General features: G+C 41.5%; 1 protein-coding gene across 1 annotated transcript; it reads right to left on the bottom strand.

Annotated features, from left to right (window-relative positions):
• Positions 1 to 4,685: 4,685 nt before the first annotated feature.
• cog3 (component of oligomeric golgi complex 3) lies at positions 4,686 to 19,347 on the bottom strand. Its single transcript, XM_053439752.1, has 23 exons — positions 19,170 to 19,347; positions 18,748 to 18,894; positions 18,580 to 18,641; positions 17,252 to 17,417; positions 14,196 to 14,270; positions 13,666 to 13,758; positions 13,045 to 13,170; positions 12,842 to 12,922; positions 12,708 to 12,751; positions 12,478 to 12,604; positions 11,712 to 11,803; positions 11,217 to 11,356; positions 10,443 to 10,603; positions 9,891 to 9,999; positions 9,680 to 9,798; positions 9,467 to 9,556; positions 8,752 to 8,872; positions 8,346 to 8,434; positions 8,104 to 8,238; positions 7,287 to 7,362; positions 7,027 to 7,154; positions 5,896 to 5,994; positions 4,686 to 5,782 (listed from the first exon to the last, which is right to left on the bottom strand). The coding sequence occupies exons 1-23, from the start codon at positions 19,335 to 19,337 to the stop codon at positions 5,753 to 5,755; spliced, it is 2,478 nt and encodes an 825-aa protein (XP_053295727.1). The 5' UTR covers positions 19,338 to 19,347; the 3' UTR covers positions 4,686 to 5,752.
• Between the last annotated feature and the right edge of the window lie 221 nt (positions 19,348 to 19,568).

Raw genomic sequence — 19,568 nt, 5'->3', positions numbered from 1 at the left:
CAACTCTGAAAATGGAAATGAGACCAGTCCAGATCCGTCTTAAATCTGCATCTCCACACGCAGCTATCTCTCCAGTGTCTATTTAAGAAATGTTGTCAGTAGTGTAAAGAATAGAACAAACGATTTATTTTTATTTTGAAAAAAACCTGAATGAATAGCAAAACGGAAAATCTTAAATATACAGAGTATCCAGTAAAATAATTGTTTAGATAAACATGTACAAATTTTACCAATATGATTAAATCAAAAAAATAAATGAATGTTATGCTTCTCATATGGTTGGTATAGCTAACAGGGTAATGTAGGGCAGGTGTACTGCACTGCATTATATTGTACAGGTGCTTGAGTTATTGCCTCCCCCCACTCTGGTGCATGCTGGGCTTATTAAGCTGATAATGAAGAAGAGGCTCTGGTGGGAGCGCACGTGAATATGCGATGATCTGTGCATTTGATAGCACTGGTACATAGACTGGAGAAACGAGGACGAGTGCAGCCGAGGCATAAGCTTCCTCACATCCCACCATGATCATCATGGATCTCTGACCTTGACTGGTAAATGACTTGTGAAAGCCTCAGATCATTAGTATTATTAATCATTCCTGCTTTCATTTGCACACTATAAATACCCGAACCAGGAAAGTACCAAGGATTTGCGTGTGACATCAGAGCAGTTGAGTGGGGGGGTTAATACAACAATTCGAGGTGAAGTTATCTAGACACACTCCTGAATGTTAAATTGGTCTTTATCAATCAAAAGCGACGGAATGTCATTGACAAAATAAAAATGGACAGCGCTGCGGGAGAGGCTCCTCTGAACTGACTGTTTCCATGTTACCCTGACATTAGAAATTCCCTTTGTGGTGAGACGAGCGATGAAATGCAATCAACAGATACTGCACGAGCTCTTTTTGTGTGTTTTAGGGCTAATTTCACTCTCGCTGCAGACACCGACTGTGAGTTTCCATAGACTTGTCTCCCCTTGTCACAATGTGCGTTTCATCTTCTGAAAGCCGATATGACACGGTACCCAGAGACATGGATTTCCAAGGTTCTGATTTATTCATGAGGCGCAAAACTGAAGACCTCAAAGAATTTATTAAATTATCAATATATATATATTTATATAATATCTTTTTTTTGTCTTCAGAGTGCATCTTAAAACATGAAGTCTGACTCGGAGCTATCCCCAGATAATGAAGAGTTGGATTCGCTCAGCAAGGAAACCCCCTCAGTCTGCCAAGGAGGAACTCAAGAGTCTTTGACTAATCAGGACAAGGTACAGAGGAAAATGCCACTTTTAAACTGCTCTTTTCCCTCTCCCAGTATAAATACTAATTTATTAATAGAACATGCAATTACTGTGCGTTTGTCTCGTATCATAACGTGCCTGTCACCGCTGCCACTTCTTTTAAAACATGCCAGACAGCAACACGGGTTCTGAATACCCCATTAAGTGGAGGATCTGGATGGTGACAGAGCCCTTTTTAAAAGAATATAAGTAGAAAGACAGAAATAAAAGTGGTTATTCCATCCAATAATGTTTTCAGGACCCGACCTCAAGTGGATCAGAGTGTTGGACAGTAAGTTCTGCCAGCAGCTGAAGAAACCCCCAGCGCCCACTGGACAGATCTGTTGACCCAAAAGAGGTGAGAGAGAGTGAGCAGCTACCAGTTGAGAGAACAGTGAATATGGTGCCACTGTTCAAATTACATGTGACTGAAGGAAGGAAATAATAGCCATAAAAATATCAAATGTATATGAAGGAGTTTGAGTTTATAGCGTTTAAATGTTATAACAAAGCCCATCTCAAGTACTTGTAACGAATGGCTTTCATGATTGATTTCTACCATTTCCTTTTTTTGTGATCACTTTTCAATGATGTTGTATTATTTATCTGTCGTCTTTGATTTTAGATTTCGTATTAATATAATTTACTGTATTTGAAATTTAAACGACATTATACGAATTTGCTATTTGCCAAGAATGTTTTTAGTTTTTATTTGTTCTCTCTGTGAAGCACTTTGTGACAGCTGTTCTGAAAGGTGCTATATAAATAAAGTTGTATTATTTATTATGTGGTTTTTGATTTCCCCTTGGGATTTCAAAAAGAGCAACTTGTCAGCGTGGCTCTTAAGATTGAGATGGTCCGGTACAGACTGAGGAAACATTCATGGTCCTCACAGGATGAATCCAAAGTTGACTTTTCTTCCTGTGACACCATGGCGTTGACATTTCAGGTTCAGAAATTGCTTAATGACCATTGAACGGTTTCCCATTGAATTGGTGCCCAGAAGACAACATGTAATGACTTTATCCTATCTTTTGTCTAATGACCAAATTGCAGCAAACCCAATAGCATCAGCTGTGCATTGATTTTGTGCTCAATGACAAATGTTTGCATTGCCACTGAGACCATTTTGGCACGTTTACACTATCAGAGCCATGAGCTTTGCTGTATGGTTTCAGTAATCTTTATGTTTTCAAATACACTTTAAACATCCAGTGTTTCAAACCAGATGTTCTGACGTCTGTCAAGAGAATCTTCTTGTCTCAGTCATCCTGTTTGATCCAAGCATCTGATCTGCCTGAAATGTAACTAACATAACATTTGATTGTGAATTCTTAATTTTCAGCATCTGCATTTCACCAAATCAGTTCCTTCAACCTCATTACTTTAAACCACAATTTGACTCATTGGTATTGAACAACTTAAACACTGTCGAATGACATTTAAACTTTCCAAAATCAATATATTTTAAAGAAGAAATTCCTACAGAAATCCTAGAGGAATTCAACCACATCAATTCAGTTGGGTTTTAAATGATCCATTTAATTACATATTTAATCATTCTAATTCAATAAAACAGTCATTTTGTGTAAGTAGATGAATGATTTAACGACTTAACATGTGAAATCAAAGTTAGAATTGGCCAAAATTTGAAAATTGACATTAGGCTTTTTGTGTCAGTTCCTCTGCTGTGAGACGACATGGACGTTACTAGCGATGTTGCAGTGGCTATAAATCACAGCTGATATAGGGTTGCAGCAGTGTGGAGAGACTAAAGGTCAGGATCGCTCTGGTCCATTATTGGCTCCCAACACTAAATGGTTTTCAAATTAAATCCCAAGCAGTCGATCCTCTAACGATACCTTTTCGGTGACACACTGCAGGTTAAAAGGTTTGGATTCAGATAGATCATGATCCGATCATCAGAGCTCTAATGCAGGTTACACACCCCATCTCCCGCTGAGCCATATCTCACCCAGATTGCACTATGAGCGCTTATCTTTCCCTTTATTTCATCCATGATATGACACCTGCATTAGAGCACAACTCCACGCCACTTTACAGATTGCGTTGCCAGACGAGGCCTGGACATCAGAGGAACGAGCTTCATTCACTGGAATGGAAATCATGGATTCTGAACATGTGTTTTCTTCCGATGGAGAAAATGTTGGACATATGTGCAAATCCAAGAGTCAAGCTTTCAAAGTGCCCTAAGATGACTGCGGACTGAGAGCACGCATCAATTAATAAGTGTGTTTGGCTCAAGGACAAGACCACCATCAATCACTACAACAGGGGTCAAACATCCAGACACAGCTTGGCAGGTGTTGCATCCTTGGAGGAGAATCAAACTGACAATAAACTGATATCATCAATACTTAATCTTTCATTGTTCCCCTCAGTAATATTTAAAAGCTTTCTATCAGGGAGGCTTGTTATTCTTGTATCGGCTGCTCAATCAGCTGACTGGTCTTGTGTGGTGGTCTCAGACGAGCAGTCTCACAACCAGACGGTTCTGCTCGACAAGAAAACCGGCTACCTGTTATCACAGCAATGTCTGTGTTTGGTACGATTGTAATTTTTATGTCACACTGTAAATAAACCTAGACATTAAATCCGCTTATTACCTGGTAATTAGATTCTATTTTATCGTCCCCAGCTCAGTGTGGAAGCATTTCGAGTTGAGTTTAATTATTGATGGAATTGGCAGCAGACAGATATGAAAACCTGTCTGGGTGAGACAATAACCCCCCCCCCCCACCCCCCCAGAGAGGCTTATTGTTCACAAGCCGCTTCTCTTTATTAGGGCGAACCCGACTCTGTGGGGAGGCACCACCACTGCAGTGACACAGGAGATTCGACGAGACAGAGGAGCAGGCTGGGCAATAACACTCATGTTCAGGCTCCGCCCTACCAGCCGCTCTGCCCGACACCGAGCCCCCAATGTCAACATCTGCACAGAATCCTGAGAGCACATCTGGATCACTTCTAGCTCTCGTAAAACGCATTGAACACCTAAATGCGGGGGCAGAATAAAGGAGGTGTGTGTTAAAAGATCAATATTATTTTGGAGAAATAGCAGAATTACAAGAGGAGGAAGAGTAGGCGAGATTTTAGGATTCCAATTTACTTTATAGTGGCTTCCTTCACAGCTGCATCAAGGCAATGGTCTGACTTCAGAGGGGTCTGCAGCCGTCCTGCTCCAGAACATCCAGTCCCTCTCCACCCATCAAAGCACCACAGAAGGTCGAGCCCCGGCAAAGCCTCATCTCGCAGATGGAAAAGACGACGGCTGCCAATGAAACAGTGACGGTCTGCCAGGAAGACCCCCTTAAGCATCATTTATGAGAAGTGACGCCTAATTGTTCCCCGAGTTTGAATTCAATGACAGGGAAGGTCATTATTTGTCTTTTTAATCAGAATGTTCATAAATAATTTAACTGTACACGTCATTTTACATGGCACACGCCTAAAGCAAATGTTAGATCGACCGTGCCCTGTTAGCTATGCAGTTCTGTGAGGACCTGTAGGAAAGATGCCCGTGAATCATATACAGTGCAAAACAGAAATGGTCGACAGTCCGTTCTGTTTGCCTAAAGTAAAAGCAGAGCCGTTTTGACCAACCTAGTTATAAAATGCAAAGAAATGTATAAAACATAGGATTTCATTGTTTACATATTTTCAACAGGATAACAAAACAAAACATTCACACGAAGAGAAGTAGAACGATCTTTAAGAAAACATCTGATGGGGGGGGGGGGGGGGGGGGGAGAGCAGAGGGGATTTTGCTATGATCAAAGTTGGACCTGAGCATCCTGTAGCACTTCAGGCCATCATTAAGTTTTATTGAATGTGTTATGAAGATGGCTACAATTTAAAAAGGGAGGAATAAAATATTCTGCAGCATTTCTCTTATAATCCTTTCAATACCCAACAAGGGCAGCCTGCGTACTGGCCGATAGCGACCTGACGATGAACCCTTTTAGTGCTTTTACTTCTTTTTGCCCACCCAGTGCTCCTGTCTGAACACTTAAATAATTTGCCCCCCGCCCTCACATTGTGTGCAAATGCTTTTTATTCCAAACGAGTTGAGCTGTCAACGTTCCCACCCTTCGTCAGAGTGGATTCCTCCTACATGAAAACAACCTTTAACACAACAACACCCTTAAATTTAGTCGTGCAAAAAACAACCAGCTCAGAACCCAAAACAACACCCTCCGGTTCCCAGTGTGTCATGGACTTCCAACGCGAATACCTGAACCTCTTCATATCTGGAGCTGCTTGAGCGTCTGAGAATCTTTGGCCTTGTGCAGGAGTGTTTTTAAAAAAAATCTTTGCCTTCAAGTTCAGCATTCCTGGTTCGGCTTGCAGCTCAGTTGCAGTTCTCTGGTCATGGCTGGAGTTGGAGCATCGCTTTGCAACCCAGGGGGTGTTTGCCAGCATCGCCACGCCAAAACCCGGGCATTACTTATTTACCGACAGCAGCAGGTTGATCTGAAAGAGATCCATGGAAAAAAATATCACTTTCCCCACTGTGGTTGGTCTAAACAGTATTGCTAAAACCATATCAGATGCCTTCGGGCTGTGCTAATCCCAGGGAACCGTACCTGCTCCATAGATGGACATGCGATGATTTGCAGGTCTTCTCCGTTGTATTCCTCCTGAAGCAAGGCGAGCAGTCTCTGGAACACCTGCTGTATGTTATTCTGCAAAAGGGAGAAGAAGAAAAAAACATTCATTTACTGAGCGCTGCAGGGAAATGATTACTACATCTCCTTCTGGCCTACCTCCCCTCACTATCTTGTTTCCATGTCAACAGCATAATTTTGTTTCTCTATGGGGAGAGGCGGTGGACTGGTGGCAGAAAAATTGGACTATGGGCAGAAAGCTACGGACATCGGACTGGAAGGTCTCTGGTTCGACTCCTCGCAGTGACAATAAAAAACATACCTGGATGGACAACACCTGGATCTGTTCCAAAGTCCAAAGAGCACTCTCCCTACCACCACCACTGTCTAAGTGCCCCTGAGCAAGGCACCTTACTCCCCCAGCATCTGCTCCCTGGGCACCGTGCATGGCTGCTCTGTGTGTCCTGTGATGTTCACCAGATGGGTCAAAAGCAGAGGACAAATTTTCCTCATCTGCATGTAGTGTGACTGTGCATGTGTGTGACTGTGCATGTGTTTGGGATCAATAAATGTATCTTGTATCTATCATCAAGCTTCACCTGGCTCCGTGATGAACATCACACAGACAGGAACAGGATTTTACTGTTCCAGTTCATCACACTGACAAATTTAGAACTAAAGCTAAAGCCACAATCTCAGCCTGTTTTGAATAAGAAGGGGAAGCCAGACATGGAATTGTTATCTATATTTCTCTGGAATTGATTGGCAGGGATTTTACTGCACAGAACAAGACTCACTAATAAATAAATGTAAGCCACAGATGATTTCTGATGCAGCAACAGGTTTGTTTACATCAACACCTCATTGAAATGGCTCTGTAAATTCTACATCAACAAGAAAGAAAAATAAAAATGTTTTTTACGTGGAAGCTAAGCTCTTCAGCCATAAAACATTGTATTTAGGAATAAAACATTTAAAATGTCATTGACTCTATGTCAACATGGTATATCTACTTTGTAAATGCCAACTGAAAGGATTCTTTGAGTTTAAACAGAGCAATGAAATGAAATTGACTTGTGTAGTACATGGGTTAGTGTTTCTGCCACCCACCCTGACAGGCTTGAAAAGGATGAACTCCGTGTCTCTATTGGCCAAGTACAAGGACATGCTCTGTAAAGTGCTTGGCAGCTTGCTCTTCATCACACGGTAGGTAGCCATCACTATATCGTTGATCTTTGCTGAAAAGAGGAAGAAACGAAAAAAACACAATTGAGTAAAGAAAGGAAAAAAAACAAGCCCCTGTAGCATTCGCTTCACAAGTTTTGATGAATTGCATCATGATGCTAAGTGTGTCCTGGGACAAATCTTACCTGGCTGTGCCCAAGGTTGCTGAGACAGACTGTATGTGGGACCGCCTTGGATAGCCATCGTTTTAAGAGCTGCGACCTGAGTGCAACAGACAATCAAAACCCAAACAATGTAAAGGACTTTATTTGTGCTAGTAAACAATACTGAGAGGTGCAGGAGGCTGTGCTGCAACTCGAGACAATTCAGCTCAGTCGTGAATTACATAGGACTGTGCTAACATGAAAAGAAAACACATGCCGCTTACAGACATGCACACAAAACTGTCCCCGTCAGTTGCTCTGAAACAGCTTCGGAGTTTTGTGACAATGAAATGCAGCAGGATATTGTCCGCAGAGACTCGGCCAATTTATTCTGTTTTTTTAAATTGTCACAGGCACAAAAACATATTAATACATCATGTGCTGCCTCCTGAATGCTCTACCCAGACATCCCCCCCCTACCCTTCTGAACCCTCCTGAGATTATCCTGTTGTTTTTGATGCACCTGACACAGACAATCTCCTACTGCGTTCTTCACATGTGAAAGGCAAAGTCCTGAGATGGTCCAGACCCAATTATGCTGACATTTTCAGTTCATATCTGAAAACGCCTTCAGTGTGGAGGGTAAAAATCCTGACAGATACAAGTGCCTATTGTATCTTTATCGTATCTGTAGATATCGTACATGAAAAAAAAATATCATTCATTGCCCTTCATTGATCAGCAAGTAAGCAATGGACTTTTTAGGTTTAAGGTTTCTGAAGGGAATAGTGAAAAAAAATGAAGGTCAGAATGAGACATTGCTGCCTGAGGGTAACTCTGTCTTCGCTCTAACGTTCACCTTGGTGAGGAACTCCTCAAGGTTCCCCACGAAGATCTGAGTCTGCTGCTGGATGAACTGCTCACAGCTGAACTTCAGGTGTCGGTCCACATCCTTCTTAGAGTCAATGTAGTGCTCCTTTATCTCTGGTGTTCCCTGGAGACCACAGAGACTAAAGGGCTTCAGCAATCCAAAGAGTATGAAGTGCACAGTATGTTTCATACAAAAAAGAGCAGCGAGGGAACAGAAATGAAAAACAGTACCTCCAGCAGGAATTCGAGTATGGCATTGTGACTGTTAAATCGGAAGAATTTGGGAACAGCCTTAGGGTTCATCATTTTGAAGGCAGCATCTTAACACAAAGCAGAGAGAACACATCTGGGTTGGTGTAGAATTAGAGTGCCCCCTAGTGGTACAACTTGAATATGACCTTGACTGAGATGGGGGGTGAGAGGAGGAGGAGGAGGAGGAGGAGGAGGAGGAGGAGCGAGCCTGCCCTGTGAGCCATTGGTTAATGTACATTAAGGGGCTGGATTACACTGTAATTTCCACATTAATTGTTGCCACTGGTGCATGTGATAGGCACAAGTTGCTTAATGAGCATGAGGATGTAATGACTGGCTTTATGGAGCTGAACACCAATTTTCCCACCACCTTTAATTATCTTACCTCGCGTTTTCTTCAGGTCCAGTGAGATTTCCTTGATGGCAAAATCGGTGTGAAATGGGGCAATCTGTTCGCGCATTATCAGCAGGTGCTTGATCAGGAAAAGTTGCCCGTCTATTTGCGTCTGCAGAAAGTGATAGCAGACTGTTAACTCCACACCGCAGGCTGCCAAAACAAAAAGGGCAGCTGCTGACTCTCCGAGCTTCAGAGCGCATAAAAAAAGCACGAGCTCGGAGACGATAAGAGAATATGTTTAATTAATAAACGCTGATTGAGCATAGTTAGAAAGGGACATGCCACTGTGAAAAAAAACAAAACATTTATTGCTCTGCTAGAAATAGACATCATCAACATGGGACGGGAACATATCCTCTGACCGATGCTATGATTTGAAATGAGGTAGAAACGTGCCAGTTAGCTCAGATATTGACAGCAAATTTGAAGATAACAGCAGCCGTTAAATAAAGGACGGTCTGCTGAACACTCTATGGGGTGTAATAAAGCTGTTAAAAAAACCTGTAATGACATTCCAGCTACTTTACTTAATGATCCTGTAGCCTGAAGAAATTTGAAAGAAACTAACAGAACGGCATTGTTTAGGTAACGGATCTTATAAACGATGTCAAAAACAGCTACTTATCCTGCTAGTTTGATAATAACAATCTAAAGTTCTATATAAAACAAAAACAAAGCTCTAATCATAACCATTCGTGCCAACCTTGTTTTTGAGGATGATATCAGAGGCTTTAAGAAGAGACTGGATGCAGGCAGATAAGGCTTCTTGAGATAAACCCTGGAAGACTGCTCTCTGGAAAAAGACCAAGTCACAGAAAGCAACGCATGAATAAGAAATGCTAAAGTGGAAAATCTATATATACACCACATGGGAGGAGGGTGTAAATGAGCCGATGAATAAAGATTGAAGACTCACGTCTATGCATCTGTAGAGCTTGGACAGGCAAACCAGTGTCCGTCTGACGGTGGGGTACCACATGCCGTGCAGATCAGCAGGAGAAATGGACGGCTGCAGGCGCGATGCTTCTACATTCCCTGTGTTCAAAAAGGAGGAAAAGCCGTCAGGAAAATAACAATAACCCCCGAGAGCTGCAAAAACGTCAGGGTCAGAATGTGGAAACACTGACCAGCATTACTGTTTCTTCTACCATCGGGATTCTCAAGCTGTACATCAGAAAACATCGACTCCTGCGTCGCATGCTTCACCTGCTCTTCCTTCAAGCTCTGAGCAATTTTCTGTTTAGCATAAGAGAGAAAAGGCAAAAGGTCATATGAAGAAAGGTTAAACTGCTGTAGAGGCACGATTTTCTATCTTTGCCTCAATAAGAGGCCGATAGGTTAAATAATTACTGAGACTAATCGGATTGTTTGTTGGAAAGTCACCTTTTTCCTTTGGTTTAATAGCAAGGGGACAGAGGAGGAAGGAACAGGTTTGTTTTGACAAGTTGAGTTTTATCTCATATTTACACAAACAAATTTCACGTAAAAAAACTACCATTTCTTGACCAACTATAAACTTAACAGATTATCAAAATAAATGAATGGATGCAAAAACCAAAAGATTAACAAAAGATAGAGATAGTATATGTAATACTGCTTGAGTAGAGTTTTAGTTGAAGTGTTTTTTCCTTTGTGCAGATAAAGAAAGAGAAATATCCCTCTGAGGATACAAGACCAACCTCCATCATCTCCAGTTTCTCAGGATAGGCCAGATCCCCTGGAGCTGGGTTGTAGCCTGTGATATCAGTCTGGATGTAAATGTGGGTCCTGTAGACCAGCCGCTCTTGGACGTCCTCCAGCATCTGCTTCACCAGCCCATCAAAAGCCCCCAACTGAATAGCTGCACGGAGGCACACACACGGGTCAATTTACAGTTCAACCTCCAGTTCAAGCTTATATAGTTCAACGCTTTGTTGTGAATAGATCCAACAAACACAAGTGCTGCAGGGTGTAAGCAGAAACGTGTGTACGTGTGATGTAGTCTTGAGTGATGTTGGATGTGGTGGGAAACCAGAACAGCAAAACGAGCAGTACAGCAACATAGAAACCTTTCATGTTCATTTGCTTCTTTTTAGTGTAATAACACAAGCTATAACTAAAGTCATTTATGAGTGAGCTGATCCACGTTGTCTCATAATTAGTGAGGTCATGTTTTCTGGTTTTGTGTTGGCAAATAGACAAAATGAGTAATCCCGTTTTTCATTTATTTTTATCTCGTTGATTATGTAAAAAAAATGTTTTTTTCACGGTTTTAAAAAAAGAATGTTAATTAGAGACAAAAAAAAACATAAGGGTTCACTGGAAAGATAATTTGTGGCACAAAGTGCAAAAACTGTAAGTCCCCCCCTCCCCCCCCCCAACAAATCCTGGCACGGCTACGTCCGGGTGACTCAATCGTAATCACGCCATTCGTGACACAAGAAGCTTTCAGGACAACAAAAGCTGTAACCCACCATTATTGTGAACATGGTCTTCCAGCATCTCATTGTTGAGAATGCTGCAGAGCTCGGACAGGGTTTCCAGGTGGATAATGTGGATGATTAGAGGCCGCAGGACATCATACAGGGACAAACATAACTTCTCTAGCAGTTCGCTGTTAAGACATTAAAGAAAGAAAAAAGAAAAAAACACATTGATTGCTATGGGCGGCTGCGAGAAGACTAACCATTTCTAAACAGTTTCCTTTATGTTAGGAATAAACATACAAACATATGCAAAACATTTTTGCTCTTTACTAGTAATATAAATTGTAGCCATACTGTCTAAATGATAACCTTAATAATTTTAATTTATACAGTGCCTACCAAGCTACCCAAGGCCGCTCAACAGAGACAGGAAAAAATTAAGTATTTCAAATACTGAACACATTCAAACACAAACCAGAGAATGGCTCTGTGTTTGTGTGTGTGCTCAGTGATCATGTTACTAGTGAGGCGGGTGTTACTCACTCCAGTTGAGGTGTGGGCTTGGAGAAGAACTCGTTGTAAAGCTGGTGCTCATCCTGGCACACGTGAACCATAAAGGCACAGCCACTGCGAACCTGCTCAAACACAGAATACACATCATGATCAAACTCTGCACTGCCGCCAAATACTTTGTTAAGGCTCCACTTCAAACAAGCACATGCATCCTCCCACATAAAATACTGCGGGTGCCAACTGTATTACAGCAATCATTAACAAGATGCATAACCTTTCTAGTTTCATTTAAAAAAAAAAGAAAAAGGCAGACATGTAGTGAGGCTGTTATGATGTTTCATTGCAGGAAATTCTGACCTTTAATTATAGCATCCCATCAAGCCAATTAGTCAAGTGTTTTAAATGCCACAACCGTGTCGGACACTGGCCGCCCAGGTGCCAGAATATGATCCGTTTCATCTGAAGTATTCATTTGAATAAATATAGTTCGCCATTAGTTAGGTCTGTTAAATTCTGCAACACGGGAGCAACACCAGGATAATAAATTACAGCTTGATGGATGAGATATAACCGACTGTGCAACAACAACACATACTCCCGGCACAGCAGTAAGTCCTAGATGCCTGTTGTACAAAATCTTAGCTGCTGCTCATTTATCAAGTGCACAGCTTTGTGTCCGCACAAAACACTCCCGTAAATTTCCCAGAGGGTCCATACTGGGCATTCTTTGCAAGCTAAAAATGTCATTTTTACAATATCTAAAGGGCAGTCTAGCTTTGAACCATTCATGCCTTACCAGAGCACAGTGGTCTTTGCTGTTCTGGTTTGTCAGGTCAGTAATGGTGGATATGATGCTGGGACTGAGCAGCTGCTCTCGCTGGTCAAGGTAGCACTGGTGGATTTCATCGAGGAGCTGATGGTATCTGCTCGCATCAATACAAGGAGGCATGAGTTAATTTTGCACAAGAGCTGTAGAAAGAAAATATATAACAGGAGCATCAGTGCCGGAGAAATGCCAATACTCACTCTGGAATCTTCTCTGCCCGCTGTTCAACCTGTTCAATCAGTGACTGAGAGAAAAAATAAATGTCAAAGAAAATCTCATTTGACTACAGAAAATGGTTCATGCAAAACGATGTGCTGCATTAAAAAATACTCACCCTGACTTTTGGTGCAGCTGCTCTGAACTTAACATAATACAGTGTAAAGGCGTTGTCTGCGTTGGTCAAACCCATTGGATCCTGAGGCGCAGAAAAAAATCAAAAAGAGTCAAGTATTGAGAGTGAGCTCTGCACATACAGTATCTGTGCCTCCGTACAGAGCTGTGGACTGTGTAGGAGGAGGAGATGTGAGGTTTTCTCACCCTTTTCGTTAACTGGCTTGTAAGATGCTTCAAAGTGTTGACAATGTGGATCTTCATGAAGTGCATAGCTTTAGAAAGACAGTTTTTAAACTTGGCCAAATAAACCGGGTAGTCCTTGAAGTTTGGCTGCAATCCAAAAAAGATACGCATTAGACAGTTGTGGTCACATTATGCATGGATTATATTGTATATGCCACCTTTCCCTAGTAATAACATAGTTCAAATATATAGTTAGTTTAGTCTTGGTCAAAATTACACATTTGAAAGAATTTGATTGACTGTGATTTCAATGTTTCCCAATCACTCTATTTTACAGGTACACACAGATACACAGAAACAGGAACTTTGAAAATCTGCACTCTGGAAAGCATTTATAAAAATCTAATTCTTGGACAGGATGCTCAAACACAAAGCAAATATAGATATGATTATGCAAAATGTCTGCATTACTGGAGACAGGGTGTAAATGTGCAATTATTTCCAAAGGAGGTAAACATACACATTTTGTTCTTGAAAACAAAACAACATAATCGAGTATATAATTTTTCCAATGCTGACAGTAAAATAGGATCAACACAAACACAAACAAAAAGCTCTCTGCCAAGAGTGGAAGCTGCTTACATGTGAAGAAACATATTCAATGCAGTCATCCAATTTCGACAGCATTGGTATAAAGCCTTCACTATTTACAGACAAGGTTGGCGAGTTCAGTTTCTGCAACGACAAAGAAAATGTTAGTTTTGACGTCTTAACAAAAACAATTATAATCTTCCAGCTCTTTGTCTTTATGATCAAAAACAAATGTTTTTCTTTTTCGTTTGCATTGTCACCACTGCAATGATGTGTTGTTTGTAATTTTAGACCAGGAGGAATTACACATCTGTTTTCTATATATCAAAGATTTCAGGTGGGGTGGAAAAATGCATTAAATGTCTTATCCGGTAAATATGTTTTAAAAAAACTCTTAGATTAGAAATGTAGCTTACATCAAAGTTCTTAAGAATAATGTTTTTAGTCTGGAACACAGCTGCTGGCTGGTTCATTATTAAATTGGGCTTATACACAATTAAACAATGAACTGAGATGTCATTGACGCACATATCTGTTTACCAATGTTTAAAGTTGTACACACCAAAATAAAAACAGCCTACCGTGTTGATGTTCTCCAGCTCATTAAAATATGACAGTTTCTGCTGTATGCTCTCAGCCAGGTCAACAAGCTCCGCCTGCAAAGAAAGACCCACAAACCAAAGTTGACACAGTTTTAACAAACATGATCGGAAAGTTCTCAGGCCACTTGAACTTGTGTCACAGTTATTATGCTGTAGCCTTTTGCTATAAATCAAACAGAAATTTCCTTTTTCTATCATCCAGTCAAAATGTTTACCGGTAGCGACAACATGGCTTGTAACACGAGCCTTGGGTATGTGAGGGATTGTGAGGGTTTGTGTGAGTGGGTCATGGTGTGTGTGTGTGTGTGTCACCAAAAAATGTTTTCCTGGAGTAACCGACAGTAGCAGGAACTAGCACAGAGGTGTTCTCGAGAACCTTGGCAGCCGTCTAAACAAATATTTGGACTGCGACTCAATGGATTTGAAACAAAGCCATCAAGAAATCATTGAAGTCTGTACTTTCAACAATATTTCAAGGAGTTTAATAAAACATCACATCAAAGATGAAGGAATTACAGCCATTTAAAACTGTTTAGTTATTTCTCCTGTTAGTCTTCGGCTTCAGAAGCTCTAATGTAATAAGAGAATTGACATCAGCCAATCAGTTTCATGGCCAGGCATGGTGTTCCCTCATTATTTTATGACAAACTAATCGGACAAAAAATGGCTGGACTTGATTCCAAGTGTTGAATTTGCATTTGGTAGCTGTTCCAAGAGATCTCTCAATATTCGGTCCAAAGAGTTGCTGGTGCAGGGTGATGGAGGCCATCATTAGAGTGCGGAACCAAAACAAACCTCTCAGACAGATGGCAGAAACTTTTAGAGTGGCCAAATCAACTATTTGGTTCAGTTCTAAAAAGAGGGAAGGCACTGGCAGGCTCAGCAACACCAAACCGCCTGGAAGACCACTGAATACAACTGAAGTGGATGGTGGCAGGACTCTCCCCTTGGTAAACAAAACTTTTTCACACAAACTAGCCGGTCTCGAGGAGGTAGCCATTCTCTGCAAGTGTACAATCAGGAGAGAGCTTATGAAAGAAAATGAAGAGCGTTTACCACAAGGTGCAATACACCATAACACTTGAAAACAAAAAGTCCAGAGTAGACAGAGCCCTGAGCCTGCCATGGTCTTGAACTCCATTCTTTAGACGGATGGAAACAAGATGAACTTTTACCAGAATGATAGGAAGAGAATATGGCGAAGGAAAGGAACGGCTCAACATCTAAATCATATCCCACCACCATCTGTCAAACATGGTGCAGGCAGTTTTATGGCCCCAGCATGCACGGCTTCTAATGGAGCCGGGTCACTGGTTCATTGATGATGTGACCACTGGGATGAATTCTGATGTAAAGGGATACACTACCTGGACATATTCAGCCAAATGCAGCAAAACTAATAGGATGGTGCTTTACAGAACAGATGGATAATGACCCAAAACAAAACAAACCAAGAGCGTCTCAAGGAGAGAGAAAATAAATTGAGTTTTCTTCAATGACCAAGTCATTCACCCGAGCTCAACCCGACCGAGGAGGCTTGTTACTTGCTGTAAACAATACGGGGCGGCAGAGAGACCCACGAGCAGGCAGCAAACAAAGGCAGCTGCAAGAAACGTTTAGCAAAGCATTTCAAGGGAGGAAACTTCAAGTATTAAAAATAAATAATTATGTTTCGAAATGGGTGAACAAACATGAAGATACATTATTTGTATGGGGTTTTGAGTCCTGCCACACATTCTTTTATGCCAATAATCCGTCAAGAAATAAGCAGATTGGCTGTTTCATTAATGACATATGTTTTGAAAGTATTCCATAACCTTAAATCCGAGGGTTGATATTCAAGGTAAAACAATAAATATGAAATAGTCTTACAATAAATCACAACATGATTTGGACGATAAATAAACCTGGTTAAACAAAGTTAAACCTGACAGTTGCTATTCCCGGAATCAAAAGGAATCGTCAAAGTCGAACAACTGCAACTCAGTACTAACAAACTGGATGATGAATGTCCTCACTCATAATTAATCTAATAGCTGCTGTACTTTTAATGTTTTACAGGAATGACTAAAGATAACTCCATAAGCGGATATATTTTATCCAATATCACCTACAATTTTTTCGCAGGTGGCCTTTTTCGACTCAGGAATTAACGTGAAACCACCATTTATAAATAGCATACACCTCTCATTTAGCCTGTATGAGAAAATTGGAGAACAAGAACCACGATAATGGAAGTGCTGAACTGAGCAGTCGAATGAAAGAAAGAAAATAAAAAATCACTACATTGAGCGATGCTTACTTAAAAATGACTGGAAACAATATAAGCTATCGAGGTTCAGAACATCATGACACGGATAAAAGGTCTTCTGAAAATAAAATTGCTATCCAGCATTCTGCAGTCTGCGCTTTCTGGGGCGAATTTAATATGTTATTGACTCTGCAGTTTCATTGTTTTTCTATCCATTTGTTGCCTTTTTGTATTTATTAGAAAGTAGCAGTGAAAGTGTGCCAGGGAACTGGGTGAAAGAACAAGAGAATGACACAAAGTAAATGATCCCGCCAGGAGTGGAATCTGCTGTTTAAGGCGATTGCGCCCACGTAGTGATGGCTCTAACTTCTCCAAACGGTTAAGGACAACTTTTCATTCTTTTGCAGGCTCATGCTCACAGATATAATGATAATTTATGAGTCCAACTGAAGATTGTCCAAAAGACATTTGAGCTTCTGAAAAATGAGGGACTAGGCATAAAAATGAATCTAATTCTATATCCTTCCATCCAACTGTCCTATATATCTGCACACCACTTGTTCTTTGAGTGTAAACACCGCCAAAACCACCTCTATGGTAATACGTGCTACTGTTGGTAGTTTGCCATAACACACACACACGCAAAAGAACAAATTACTGGGTGAAAACAAAATCAGCCATGCTTTTGTCACCGGTAAACATCTCCCATCGATCGTGTTCCACCCAGAGAATTATCGTACAAATAAAGCAGGATTTAAACACAGAAAGACAGTGTTCTCCTTACCTGTTCTTTTAGGAGCTGTTCACAGGCTTCGTGCAGGGTTCCCGTCTTGTTGGACACAAAGAGGTATTGTTTCTGAAGGGAGTCCAAGTGCTCCAGAGCTGCACTGACGTCTGTCAGAATAGCATCACATTGTTCCTGGTAGCAGTATAGATCATCTCTGGTTCTCCTGAAGGGAAAAGCATCATCTGTTATGTTTTGCACAGCAGTTTTATAACTCTTTTTACCTGATCAGAAAAGTTTATGCCGTGTTCCCTACTCTGACATTTTCAAGATAAGCTTGAAAGCACTTTTCAATGTGCAATAAAAACAAGGGTGTCAACGCAGATGTTTTCTACCAGGTGCTATGATGTCAATACTGGGCATGGTGTTCAGGAGGGACGGTTACACAGCCGGAAGGTAAAAGATGTATAACTTGTACTCTTTGTCATTTAGATCGTACTCTGTGGAAAACACTAGGATAGGCTACAATGATCGAAAACAGTGTCAACATCAAAACACAAACTTCAAACATTTCTATCTTAGTCGTATGACCAGTTTTTTATAATGTGTTTGTCTGTGCATGCTTGTGACTGTAGGTCAGGTTCAGTTAGCCTGATAATTATCTGATAGTTAACATCCGTCCAGAAAGATCCAATCACAAGTGGTCAGCTCCAAGTTTGTCTGTTTTACACCAGGCATTAAAATGAGCCCTGAATGTGTCGGATGTCACCTCCTGGTTCGATATGCAAACAATTCCATACATCATTTATGTTGTGCAAAGACCAAATTATATATTTTTAACCCAGTCTAAGAAAAAATATGTATCTGATGTATCTTACATGTGTGTGTGTGTCGGCACAAGTGAGAGAGTAAGAGAGTGAGCTTGACCAGGAGGGATGAATTAATCAATGTGCAGAGCTGCTATGAAGAAAAGTATCACACAAATCAATGCATGGGCACTGAGAGGCATAATAATATGTATGATTCATTGTGAAACTGTAGCAGGTAAGAGGACGTCAGCTGAGCTGGTGGTACTTCTTATAAGTGCTAAATACTGTGTCCCAGACCACCTCTGAATGTGGTCTGATGGATCAGATCTGGAGATGCATTCAGGCACTTGGGTGCGTTCAGACCTGAACGTGGAGCTGACCACTTGTGATCAGATCAGTCAGGACAGATGTTTATACGAGGGCTGATACCAGGCGAGTAGATGAATGATTTGTGGAGCGAATGTGAGTTTTTACTCTCCAGGGGTCAAATACACTTTGAAGTAGTTTGTTTCAGGACACATCGCTCAAATAGAAACATCACAACACCAGCTTGGATGAAGCATTTAAAAATGGAAGCACCTGTATTTCGTGTTGTCCTCCTGGTCCATGTTCGTCTGTAACTTGGCGAACCAGGCGAAAAACTGAAACCCAAACAGACATTATGTGAAAACACACACATCTCGTGATGGGGCAGTGAGCCTCACCAGTAGCTACAGCCCTGTTTGACTTCTGACAAACACAAGTCACCTGCTGGGCAGTTTGTATCCTGTCGCTCTCCATGTCCAGCATCTGGAAACCTTTGAGCAGGACGTCCTCTGTTGAGGCGGGGACAGTGGCTGTGAACGGGGACTGCAGGGACCGGGAGGACAGGCTGCACAGGTCCTCAATGGGAAGCTGCACAAAACAAAACAAACCATAACAAGAGATCATCCAGCAGCCTGGAGGAGATGCTAGCTGGTTTAGCTTGACGAGGCGGGGCTCGAGAGGAAATACAAGTTTACTGGTTTGCCTACAGCTTATTACTCTGTTATATATTTAATATCTTGTCAACATGGCACAGGTTTGAATAAAGTTCGTGCAGAGGCTGCTTCTTAGAAAGCTTCACCTCCCTTGAGCTTGGAAAGTAGGATTAGCAACACGGTTAGCTAGCTAGCCGAGTCACATCTCACCTCGGAGGGGACAGCGAGCGTCTCGGCTGCGGATCGGATCTCCAGCACGGAGTCCATCTGTTTCTCCGTGAGGGGGGCCGTGGCGTCGGCGCGGCGGTCCCACAGCGACAGCTTCTCCCGGGTTTCCTTCTCCGTCAGGTCGAGCAGTGACTGATCCGTGGACGCCATCGTCTCGTCGGACAGCGGCAACGTCAGCAGCCACGCACAGGTACTTCCTGTCCCGGGAGCGTGGGCGGGGCATCGAGAGGAGGCTGAACTGGAGTTCACGTGTTCACCAAGTGCATGTTATTATGAGTTTATTTACAAAAAAATACATTTAAAACATCTTATATTATATGATCATAGATTGCATTATCTATATTATATTATATTATATATGTTATGTTATGTTATGTTATG

Source organism: Pleuronectes platessa, chromosome 14 (genome assembly GCF_947347685.1).
Source record: "Pleuronectes platessa chromosome 14, fPlePla1.1, whole genome shotgun sequence".
Classification (NCBI taxonomy): Eukaryota; Metazoa; Chordata; class Actinopteri; order Pleuronectiformes; family Pleuronectidae; genus Pleuronectes; species Pleuronectes platessa.
The sequence above is the reverse complement of the archived record's forward strand: the minus strand, read 5'-3'. Positions and strand labels throughout refer to the sequence as shown.

Bases quoted from the DNA above. Each gene is read 5' to 3' on its own strand.
- cog3 (XM_053439752.1), bottom strand. From the start codon at position 19,337: ATGGCGTCCACGGATCAGTCACTGCTCGACCTGACGGAGAAGGAAACC. The intron at 12,752-12,841 runs GTGAGTATTTTT...TTTTTCTCTCAG, and splicing joins CAGCTGCACCAAAAGTCAGG to TCACTGATTGAACAGGTTGA. The intron at 11,357-11,711 runs GTGAGTAACACC...ATGTCTTAACAG, and splicing joins AAGCCCACACCTCAACTGGA to CGAACTGCTAGAGAAGTTAT.